Genomic DNA, 12,320 nt, shown 5'->3' with positions numbered 1-12,320 from the left:
AACACCCTGTATATAGCCTCCACATTGACTCTGTACCGTAATACCCTGTATATAGCCTCCACATTGACTCTGTACCGTAATACCCTGTATATAGCCTCCACATTGGCTCTGTACCGGTACCCCCTGTATATAGCCTCCACATTGACTCTGTACCGTAATACCCTGTATATAGCCTCCACATTGACTCTGTACCGTAATACCCTGTATATAGCCTCCACATTGACTCTGTACCGTAATACCCTGTATATAGCCTCCACATTGACTCTGTACCGTAATACCCTGTATATAGCCTCCACATTGACTCTGTACCGTAATACCCTGTATATAGCCTCCACATTGACTCTGTACCGTAATACCATGTATATAGCCTCCACATTGACTCTGTACCGTAATACCCTGTATATAGCCTCCACATTGACTCTGTACCGTAATACCCTGTATATAGCCTCCACATTGACTCTGTACCGTAATACCCTGTATATAGCCTCCACATTGACTCTGTACCGTAATACCCTGTATATAGCCTCCACATTGACTCTGTACCGTAATACCATGTATATAGCCTCCACATTGACTCTGTACCAGTACCCCCTGTATATAGCCTCCACATTGACTCTGTACCGTAATACCCTGTATATAGCCTCCACATTGACTCTGTACCGTAATACCCTGTATATAGCCTCCACATTGACTCTGTACCGTAATACCCTGTATATAGCCTCCACATTGACTCTGTACCGTAATACCCTGTATATAGCCTCGCTATTGTCATTTTATTGTTTCTCTTACATTTTTTACTTTGGTTAATTAGTACATTTTTTTGTATTGTTGGTTAAGGTCTTGTAAGTAAACATTTCAAAGTAAGGTCTACTACACCTGTAGAATTCGGCTGTGTTTTATTGAGGTAATACCTGTACAGACATATTACCTCTCAAAGCCGTCTAGTTTCTGCAGGGCAGCAGGCAGGGAGGCGATGAGCTCTCTGATGTCCTTGACCTTAGCTGTCAGTCTAACCAGACTAGACAGAGCCTCCACAACCTCCACAGCCCCCAGGGCCTCCCCTGTCTCCTGCCCCAGCACAGAGAGGCTCAGCCTGGGGAACAGGGCCTTCTTCAGGGCCTTCAGCACCGCTGTCTGAACTGTGGGACCACATGGGCATGTCAAACAACATGGTGACTGTGATAGTTAAGAACCAAAACATGCACTTTCACTTCTTAAGTCAAGCATTAAATGTCAATGAGAGACTAACTAAGTGGAAGTTAGGATTCAGACCCACCTGACAGACCCCCACTGACAGACCCGACAGACCCCCCCTGACAGACCCGACAGACCCCCCCCTGAAAGACCCCCCTGACAGACCCGACAAACCCCCCCCGAAAGACCCCCCGCTGACAGACACCGACAGACCCCCCCCTGACAGACCCCCCCCCCCCCCGACAGCTGCCAGTCTAACATAAATACGGTAACAATGAGTTTGACACAGCAGACGAGACCACAACCACCTACCTTCTTTAGGCCTGGTGGGGTCCTCTCTGGCTGCAGTCCGCAGGTAACTGTTGACCAGCGGTAGGAATGTCTCCGTCTGGTCTGCCAGTGTCTCCAGGTGCTGCGGCTGCAGGCACCACACCTCGAAGCAGAGCCTGTGAGCAGAGCAGTTCTGCAGCAGAGCTACCCCGAGGGCCTGGGTGGCTGCAGTAAGAGGCCCCCGGAGACACTGGAGCAGGATGTCAGTATGGAGGAGTTTAGCGTTGCCTGGCTGGGTCCTCAGGGCCTGCAGGAGGAAGGTCTCCAGAGACGGGCTGGAGCAGGAGAGGAGCAGGGTGGCCAGGCCTTGGAGGTGAGCCTGGGAGAGGAGGAGGACAGGGGAGCCGGATGAAGAGGCGTCAGAGGAGGAGGTGGTCTCAGTGAGGACCTGTAGAGCCGTGCGTCCGTAGACACTGAGCTCCGCTGCTCTGGGGCTCTTCTCTCTGTCCTCCTCTCCCTCCCCGTCACCCTCCCGCAGGGTGATGAGGGTCTCCTTGGGGAGGAGGAGAAGGGAAGAGACCAGCTCCTGGAGGAGAGGGGGTTCCATGTAGGCATGCAAGGCCATGAAGGCTCTCACAGGCCGGGACTCCTTGTCGGTCTCCCTCCTCTCCCCAGTCTCCCCCAGCTCTCTGAGCAGAGCCCTTGATACAGCCTCTAGGTAGGGGGAGAGGAGATGGAGGGAGTTCAGGGGTCGAAGGACGGAGGCAGAGGACTGTAATAGACCCAGGATGCAGTCAGACAGTTGAGCACACAGCAGCTTCAGCCTGACGGGGTTGAGGGAGGTAGGAGGGACAGAGGACAACTCCAGAGACAGGAACCACTGCTCGATACACGGGTGCTTCAGGATGGAACTCAGCACTGACAACACCACCTACACACACACACACACACACACACACACACACACACAGGTCAGGGAAAAGGATACAGTATATCACATCACCAGAACAAAAAGTCAACGAGAAATATCCCAAATCCACAAGGGATAAGTTATTGAGCTACAGTAAACAAAGAGGAACAAGGCTACAACTCTATTTGTCACAAAGACTCCCTGACGAAGGACACGGAGTCTTGGTCCTCCTTTCTTTTTGATATGGTACGAAGACTCCCTGACGAAGGACACGGAGTCTTGGTCCTCCTTTCTTTTTGGAATGGTACGAAGACTCCCTGACGAAGGACACGGAGTCTTGGTCCTCCTTTCTTTTTGATATGGTACGAAGACTCCCTGACGAAGGACACGGAGTCTTGGTCCTCCTTTCTTTTTGGAATGGTACGAAGACTCCCTGACGAAGGACACGGAGTCTTGGTCCTCCTTTCTTTTTGATATGGTACGAAGACTCCCTGACGAAGGACACGGAGTCTTGGTCCTCCTTTCTTTTTGGAATGGTACGAAGACTCCCTGACGAAGGACACGGAGTCTTGGTCCTCCTTTCTTTTTGATATGGTACGAAGACTCCCTGACGAAGGACACCGAGTCTTGGTCCTCCTTTCTTTTTGACGTTGGTACGAAGAGTTTGGATTCTGACTATTATATATCTGGTATACTACCTCGGGTAAAAGGGCTACTGGTACCTACCAGGCTGTGGTCGTCCTCTGCTTCAGAGGACGGGTTGACCTCCAGGAAGAGCTCTGATCCATTCAGGAGGTCCACAGCTTTGGGTTCTGCTGCCTTGGCTGGATCTACTACAGTGGCTGTGTCCTGGTCCATAGCTATTGGCTCCGTCTCCGCCGCCACCTTGGGATCCACAGCCATGGTTTCCGCTGTCTCCGCTGCCTTCTGAGTAGCGACCATGGGCTCAGTCTCTCCTTCGACCATGGGCTCAGTCTCTCCTTCGACCATGGGCTCAGTCTCTCCTTCGACCATGGGCTCTTCCTCAGTTGGTTCCTGTGGGCTCTGAAGCCTCAACACCAGCCCCTGGAGAACTCCCATTAGGACATTGAGCTCCAGCAGCCCTGTGTCTATAGACAACTGTGGAGAGAAAGGAGACAACGTGTTAAGAGAGGTGGAGAGACAGGAGACAACGTGTTAGGAGAGGTGGAGAGACAGGAGACAACGTGTTAGGAGAGGTGGAGAGACAGGAGACAACGTGTTAGGAGAGGTGGAGAGACAGGAGACAACGTGTTAGGAGAGGTGGAGAGACAGGAGACAACGTGTTAGGAGAGGTGGAGAGACAGGGGACAACGTGTTAGGAGAGGTGGAGAGACAACGTGTTAGGAGAGGTGGAGAGACAACGTGTTAGGAGAGGTGGAGAGACAACGTGTTAGGAGAGGTGGAGAGACAACGTATTAGGAGAGGTGGAGAGACAACGTGTTAGGAGAGGTGGAGAGACAACGTGTTCGGAGAGGTGGAGAGACAGGAGACAGGAGGCAATGTGTTAGGAGAGGTGGAGAGAGAGGAGACAACGTGTTAGGAGAGGTGGAGAGACAGGAGACAACGTGTTAGGAGAGGTGGAGAGACAACGTGTTAGGAGAGGTGGAGAGACAACATGTTAGGAGAGGTGGAGAGACAACGTATTAGGAGAGGTGGAGAGACAACGTGTTAGGAGAGGTGGAGAGACAACGTGTTAGGAGAGGTGGAGAGACAACGTGTTAGGAGAGGTGGAGAGACAACGTGTTAGGAGAGGTGGAGAGACAACGTGTTAGGAGAGGTGGAGAGACAACGTATTAGGAGAGGTGGAGAGACAACGTATTAGGAGAGGTGGAGAGACAACGTATTAGGAGAGGTGGAGAGACAACGTATTAGGAGAGGTGGAGAGACAACGTGTTAGGAGAGGTGGAGAGACAACGTATTAGGAGAGGTGGAGAGACAACGTATTAGGAGAGGTGGAGAGACAACGTATTAGGAGAGGTGGAGAGACAGGAGACAACGTGTTAGGAGAGGTGGAGAGACAACGTGTTAGGAGAGGTGGAGAGACAACATGTTAGGAGAGGTGGAGAGACAACGTGTTAGGAGAGGTGGAGAGACAACGTGTTAGGAGAGGTGGAGAGAGAGGAGACAACGTGTTAGGAGAGGTGGAGAGACAACGTGTTAGGAGAGGTGGAGAGACAACGTGTTAGGAGAGGTGGAGAGACAACGTGTTAGGAGAGGTGGAGAGACAACGTGTTAGGAGAGGTGGAGAGACAACGTATTAGGAGAGGTGGAGAGACAACGTATTAGGAGAGGTGGAGAGACAACGTGTTAGGAGAGGTGGAGAGACAGGAGACAACGTGTTAGGAGAGGTGGAGAGACAGGAGACAGGAGACAACGTGTTAAGAGAGGTGGAGAGACAGGAGACAACGTGTTAGGAGCTAGTCATGGTAGATGCGGCTCGATAAAGCAGCGCTCATACAGGTTAGGTGAGTGTTTCTCCGTACCATGCTGAAGTTGTCCACAGTGGTTTTGATGTACAGCAGGATCTGCTTGGCTGCAACAGGATACTCGGCCATCTCCATAGTGACCAGACTCTTCTCCAGTCTCCGTCGGAAGGAGTCTTCTAGCAGGGCAGAGGCCCCCTGGGTGTAGGCCGTCTTCAGTAGACCAGTGAAGGTCACCGGACTAGGAGAGACATGGAAAGGGCTTTCACAGGATTGGAACTGTCGGACAGAGGAGAGACGATCGAACAGGAGGTTGGTTGTGGACACATAATAATATAATAATAATAATATAAGAATAACAACACTTTACCAATAACCTTATTATGAACACTTATGAACATGATAATAACAGTTATATCTGTATGACCGTGATGAGAGGGGAGGTGTTCTGACCAGAGGTTCCCGGGCCTGTTGGGGCAGCCATGTTGTGTAGTAGTGATGTAGGTGAATGATGGAGTGATGGGGGGGCCCAGGGTCTTCAGAGGAGTTCAGCTCTTTGTCGTACTGTAGAAGAGCCAGGCTGAGGGGCAGAGGGTCTCTCTGACAGTGGAGCACGTCACATAGGACTGTTGCCATGTAGTCGTATATTACACCTTAAATACACAACAACACATTATACACCCTCCCTAGAGTCAAATACACAACATTATACACCCTCCCTAGAGTCAAATACACAACATTACATTATACACCCTCCCTAGGGTCAAATACACAACATTACATTATACACCCTCCCTAGGGTCAAATACACAACATTATACACCCTCCCTAGAGTCAAATACACAACATTATATTATACACCCTCCCTAGAGTCAAATACACAACATTACATTATACACCCTCCCTAGAGTCAAATACACAACATTACATTATACACCCTCCCTAGGGTCAAATACACAACATTACATTATACACCCTCCCTAGGGTCAAATACACAACATTATACACCCTCCCTAGGGTCAAATACACAACATTATACACCCTCCCTAGGGTCAAATACACAACATTATACACCCTCCCTAGAGTCAAATACACAACATTACATTATACACCCTCCCTAGGGTCAAATACACAACATTACATTATACACCCTCCCTAGGGTCAAATACACAACATTATATTATACACCCTCCCTAGGGTCAAATACACAACATTATACACCCTCCCTAGAGTCAAATACACAACATTACATTATACACCCTCCCTAGAGTCAAATACACAACATTACATTATACACCCTCCCTAGAGTCAAATACACAACATTATATTATACACCCTCCCTAGAGTCAAATACACAACATTACATTATACACCCTCCCTAGGGTCAAATACACAACATTACATTATACACCCTCCCTAGGGTCAAATACACAACATTACATTATACACCCTCCCTAGAGTCAAATACACAACATTACATTATACACCCTCCCTAGAGTCAAATACACAACATTACATTATACACCCTCCCTAGAGTCAAATACACAACATTATATTATACACCCTCCCTAGAGTCAAATACACAACATTACATTATACACCCTCCCTAGGGTCAAATACACAACATTACATTATACACCCTCCCTAGGGTCAAATACACAACATTACATTATACACCCTCCCTAGGGTCAAATACACAACATTACATTATACACCCTCCCTAGGGTCAAATACACAACATTACATTATACACCCTCCCTAGGGTCAAATACACAACATTATACACCCTCCCTAGAGTCAAATACACAACATTACATTATACACCCTCCCTAGGGTCAAATACACAACATTACATTATACACCCTCCCTAGGGTCAAATACACAACATTATATTATACACCCTCCCTAGGGTCAAATACACAACATTATACACCCTCCCTAGAGTCAAATACACAACATTACATTATACACCCTCCCTAGAGTCAAATACACAACATTACATTATACACCCTCCCTAGAGTCAAATACACAACATTATATTATACACCCTCCCTAGAGTCAAATACACAACATTACATTATACACCCTCCCTAGGGTCAAATACACAACATTACATTATACACCCTCCCTAGGGTCAAATACACAACATTACATTATACACCCTCCCTAGGGTCAAATACACAACATTACATTATACACCCTCCCTAGGGTCAAATACACAACATTATATTATACACCCTCCCTAGGGTCAAATACACAACATTACATTATACACCCTCCCTAGAGTCAAATACACAACATTACATTATACACCCTCCCTAGAGTCAAATACACAACATTACATTATACACCCTCCCTAGAGTCAAATACACAACATTATATTATACACCCTCCCTAGAGTCAAATACACAACATTACATTATACACCCTCCCTAGGGTCAAATACACAACATTACATTATACACCCTCCCTAGGGTCAAATACACAACATTACATTATACACATCTATTAATACACAACATTACATTATACACATCTATGAATACACAACATTACATTACACACCACCCCTAGGGTCAAATACACATTATATTATACACATCTATGAATACACACAAACAAGGCTGTGAGTGTTTGAAAGAGCCACAGACAGCCCGCCAGACAGACAGTCCGCCAGACAGACAGTCCGCCAGCCAGACAGCCAGACCTTTAGTAGTTTACCTTTCTCCGTTCTGTAGGTAGCAGGTAGTTTGTTCCTGGCCTCCAGGACAGCAGGTACCACGGCACTGAAAGGGAAGGTCTGGAGGATGAGGTCATCACTAAGCGCCGGGCCCAGCTCCTCCGTCTCCCCCTCGCTGCCCTCCATGATCACGTCAACCATGTCCAGCACGTCTAGAGACACAAGCAGCACAATGTTTCCCACCAGGCCAAGGCTTAGTCTTCACTAGCTAGCTATGTTTCCATTAACTTATACAGGGATTGTTTTTGGTCGACATTTTAGGAAGTTCACATAGAAAATAATTGCCTGCTGTGGTGCGTTTCTAATTAACTGTCGTGTCGATTATTTTCTTTCTTTATTTATTTATTTTTTAAACACCTAGGTGTTGAATAAAATGTTTCCATGATCCATTTAGGCAAAATGACGTGGCGCCAGGATGTATGCCCTCCCACCCATCTGTTTCATGTCTCAGGTAGCGCGCGAAAGCCTGCATGGATAGAACACGCACGCACACACTCGGTGGCCAGTATATTAGGTACACCACCCTGTCACCAAAATGGTTCGCTCCTACAGACAGTGAGTCACGTGGCCGTGGCTTCCTATATAAAGCAGGCAGACAGGCATCGAGACATTCAGTTACTGTTTGATTGAATGTTAAAACGGGCTAAATGAGTGACCTAAGCGAATTTGAGCGTGGCATCGTCGGTGCCAGGTTCCAGTATCTCAGAAACGGCTTCCTGGGCTTTTCACGCAGTGTCAGTGTCTATGGTTTACAGAGAACGGTGCGACAAACAAACAAACATCCAGTCAACGGCAGTCCTGTGGGTAGAAACCAACTCGTTGATGAGAGAGGTCGAAGGAGAATGGAAAGAACCGTGGAAGACAACAGGCGTGAAATGGAGATGTACTGTAGTAAGTATGTAGTAATCACCAACCATCTTTAGTGCCATGAAAAACGATTGGCCCCTTTACGATTTTCTAAATGTTTTGATATATTTTTTGATACTGAATGTTAAGACAAATGGAACCGGAGTTGACAAATAAAAAACATGTATACTTTGTAAATTAAATAAAGTTACAGTGCATTTGGAAAGTATTCAGACCCCTTGACTTTTCCCACATTTTGTTCTCGCCTTATTCTAAAATGAATTAAAATAGGTTTTTTCCCCCCCCTCATCAATCTACACACAAGTACCCCATAATGACATCACAATACCCTAAAATGACATCACAATACCCTAAAATGACATCGCAATACCCTAAATGACATCACAATACCCTAAAATGACATCACAATACCCTAAAATGAGATCACAATACCCCATAATGACATCACAATACCCTAAAATGACATCACAATACCCCATAATGACATCACAATACCCGTCAATGACAAAGCAAAAACAGGTTTCGAGAAATGTTTGCAAATGTAAAAAAAAAAAAAAAAAAAAATGGAAATATGACATTTACATAAGTATTCAGACCCTTTACTCAGTACTTTGTTGAAGCACCTTTGGCAGCGATTACAGCCTCAAGTCTTCTTGGGTATGACGCTACAAGCTTGGCACACCTGTATTTGGGGAGTTTCTCCCATTCTTCTCTGCAGATCCTCTCAAGCTCTGTCAGGTTGGATGAGGAGTGTCGCTGCACAGCTATTTTCAGGTCTATCCAGAGATGTTCGATCTGGTTCAAGTCTGGGCTCTGGCTGGGCCAATCAAGGATATTCAGAGACTTGTCCCGAAGCCACTCATGTGTTGTCTTGGCAGTGTGCTTAGGGTCATTGTCCAGTTGGAAGGTGAACATTTGCCCCAGTCTGAGGTCCTGAGCACTCTGGAGCAGGTTTTCATCAAGGATGTCTCTGTACTTTGCTCCGTTCATCCTTCCCTTGATCCTGACTAGTCTCCCAGTCCCTGTCGCTGAAACACAGCATGCTGCCACCACCATACTTCACCGTAGGGATGGTGCCAGGTTTCCACCAGACGTGACGCTTGGCATTGAGGCCAAAGACTTCAATCGTGGTTTCATCAGACCACAGAATCTTGTTTCTCATGGTCAAATCAAATCAAATGTATTTATATAGCCCTTTGTACATCAGCTGATATCTCAAAGTGCTGTACAGAAACCCAGCCTAAAACCCCAAACAGCAAGTAATGCAGGTGTAGAAGCACGGTGGCTAGGAAAAACTCCCTAGAAAGGCCTCAACCTAGGAAGAAACCTAGAGAGGAACCAGGCTATGTGGGGTGGCCAGAGTCCTTTAGGTGCCTGAAGGACAGTGTCTTTTACTGATGAGTGGTTTCCATCTGGCCACTCTACCATAAAGACCTGATTGTGGTGCTGCAGAGATGGGAGAACCTTCCAGAAGGACAACCAACTCCACAGAAGAACTCTGGAGATCTATCAGAGTGACCATCGGGTTCTTGGTCACCTCCCTGACCAAGATCTTTCTCCACCAATTGCTCAGTTTGGCCGGTCGGCCAGCTCTAGGAAGAGTCTTGGTGGTTCCAAACTTCCATTTAAGAATGATGGAGGCCACTGTGTTCTTGGGGACCTTCAATGCTGCAGAAATGTTTTGGTACCCTTCCCCAGATCTGTGCCTTGACACAATTCCTTCGACCTCATGGCTTGGTTTTTGCTCTGACATTCACTGTCAACTGTGGGACCTCATATAGACAGGTGGGTGCCTTTCCAAATCATGTCCAATCAATTGAATCAAATTGTAGAAACATCTCAAGGACGATCAATGGACACAGGATAAACTTGAGCTCAAATTCGAGTCTCATAGCAAAGGGTCTGAATACTTATGTAAATCAGACATTTCTGTTTAGAAATGTGTATTAATTTTGCTAAAAAAAAAAAAAATCTAAAAGTCTGTTTTCGCTTTGTCATTGGTGGGGTATTGTGTGAAGATGAGGGAAACTTTTTTTTTTAAATCCATTTTAGAATAAGGCTGTAACGTAACAAAATGTGGAAAAAGTCAAGAGGTCTGAATTCTTTCCAAATGCACAGTACACAACACTCAATTCCCATGTGTGAAAAGGTAATTGCCAAATGTGGGTTTTTAAGCATGAACTGTTTGTTTCAAGTCCTGCCACAACATCTCAATCGGGTTTAGGTCTGGACTTGGACTAGGCCATTCCAAAACTTCAAATTTGTTGCTTTTTAACCATTTTCATATAGACTTGATTGTGTGTTCTGGATTCTTGTCTTGCTGCGTGACTCCGCTACACTTCAGCTTCAGCTCACAGACCGACGGCCTGACATTCTCCTGTAGAATTCACCGATACTGATCAGGATTCCATGGTTCCTATGGTATCAAGGCAATGACTCAGCTACACTTCAGCTCACAGACCGACGGCCTGACATTCTCCTGTAGAATTCACCGATACTGATCGGGATTCCATGGTTCCTATGGTATCAAGGCAATGACTCAGCTACACTTCAGCTCACAGACCGACGGCCTGACATTCTCCTGTAGAATTCACCGATACTGATCGGGATTCCATGGTTCCTATGGTATCAAGGCAAGTCGTCCAGGTCCTGAGGCAGCAAAGCATCCCCCAGACCATCACACAACCACCACCATTCTTGACTTTTGGTATAAGGTTCTTACTGTGGAATGCAGTGTTTGGTTCTGGCCAGACATAAAATGGACTCTTGGAAGAATGTTCTATGGACAGATGAGTCAAAATAGCCAGAAGGTGGTATAACCAGTCATTGAGTGTAAGGGGGCAATTACTTTTTCACACAGGGGAATTGGGTGTTGCATAACTTTGTTAAATAAATATATATATATATTTATTTTTTCTTCTTATTTGTAAACTCAGGTTCCCTTAATCTAATATTAGGTGTTGGTTGAAGATCTGATAATATTTAGTATCAACAATACACAATAACTTTTTCACAGTACTGTCTATGTGAGATGGGGATGATGTAGGAGTCACCAACCGTCTATGTGTGAGATGGGGATGATGTAGGAGTCACCAACCGTCTATGTGTGAGATGGGGATGCTGGCGGTGTCTCCGTCCTGTCCGCTAAGATTGGCCTGTAGGTAGGCTGCCTCCTGGACAAGACTGGCCACCTTGTCTGTGTAGGTGTAGGGGTTACACACCAGACACATGAGCACCTGGGGGGACATTCACACACATCACAGGGTTACATACCATCACCTGGGAACACACACACACCACAGAGAAGAGACACACACATCACAGAGGAGACACACACACACACACACACACACACACACACACACACACACACACACATCACAGAGAAGAGACACACACACACACATCACAGAGAAGAGACACACACACACACATCACAGAAGAGACACACACACATCACAGAGAAGAGACACACACACACACACACACATCACAGAGAAGAGACACACACACACATCACAGAGAAGAGACACACACACACACACAAACATCACAGAGAAGAGAGACACACACACACACACATCACAGAGGAGACACACACACACATCAGAGAAGAGACACACATCACAGAGAAGAGACACACACACACATCACAGACACACACACACACATCACAGAGAAGAAAGACACACACACACACACATCACAAAGACACACACACACACATCACAGAGAAGACACACACATCACAGAGAAGAGACACACACACACACACACGTCACAAAGACACACACACACACACACACATCACAGAGAAGAGACACACACACACACACACACACATCACAGAGAAGACACACACACACACACACATCACAGAGAAGAGACACACACA

The 12,320-nt window shown here is 46.5% G+C and overlaps 1 protein-coding gene across 3 annotated transcripts in view; it reads right to left on the bottom strand.

Annotated features, from left to right (window-relative positions):
• LOC139382877 (URB1 ribosome biogenesis homolog) overlaps nt 1–12,320 on the bottom strand; it is a 73,961-nt gene that overhangs the window by 43,588 nt on the left and 18,053 nt on the right. For all 3 annotated transcript variants that reach the window (XM_071127120.1, XM_071127121.1, XM_071127122.1), the window contains 7 exons: nt 11,523–11,661; nt 7,540–7,710; nt 5,272–5,471; nt 4,879–5,097; nt 3,101–3,493; nt 1,507–2,395; nt 929–1,139 (listed from right to left, as the gene is read on the bottom strand). In XM_071127120.1, coding sequence (XP_070983221.1) covers nt 929–1,139; nt 1,507–2,395; nt 3,101–3,493; nt 4,879–5,097; nt 5,272–5,471; nt 7,540–7,710; nt 11,523–11,661 — 2,222 coding nt within the window. The remainder of the gene's footprint in view (nt 1–928; nt 1,140–1,506; nt 2,396–3,100; nt 3,494–4,878; nt 5,098–5,271; nt 5,472–7,539; nt 7,711–11,522; nt 11,662–12,320) is intronic.

The sequence above is a fragment of the Oncorhynchus clarkii genome, chromosome 24 (assembly GCF_045791955.1).
Source record: "Oncorhynchus clarkii lewisi isolate Uvic-CL-2024 chromosome 24, UVic_Ocla_1.0, whole genome shotgun sequence".
In the NCBI taxonomy this organism is placed as follows: domain Eukaryota; kingdom Metazoa; phylum Chordata; class Actinopteri; order Salmoniformes; family Salmonidae; genus Oncorhynchus; species Oncorhynchus clarkii.
The sequence above is the reverse complement of the archived record's forward strand: the minus strand, read 5'-3'. Positions and strand labels throughout refer to the sequence as shown.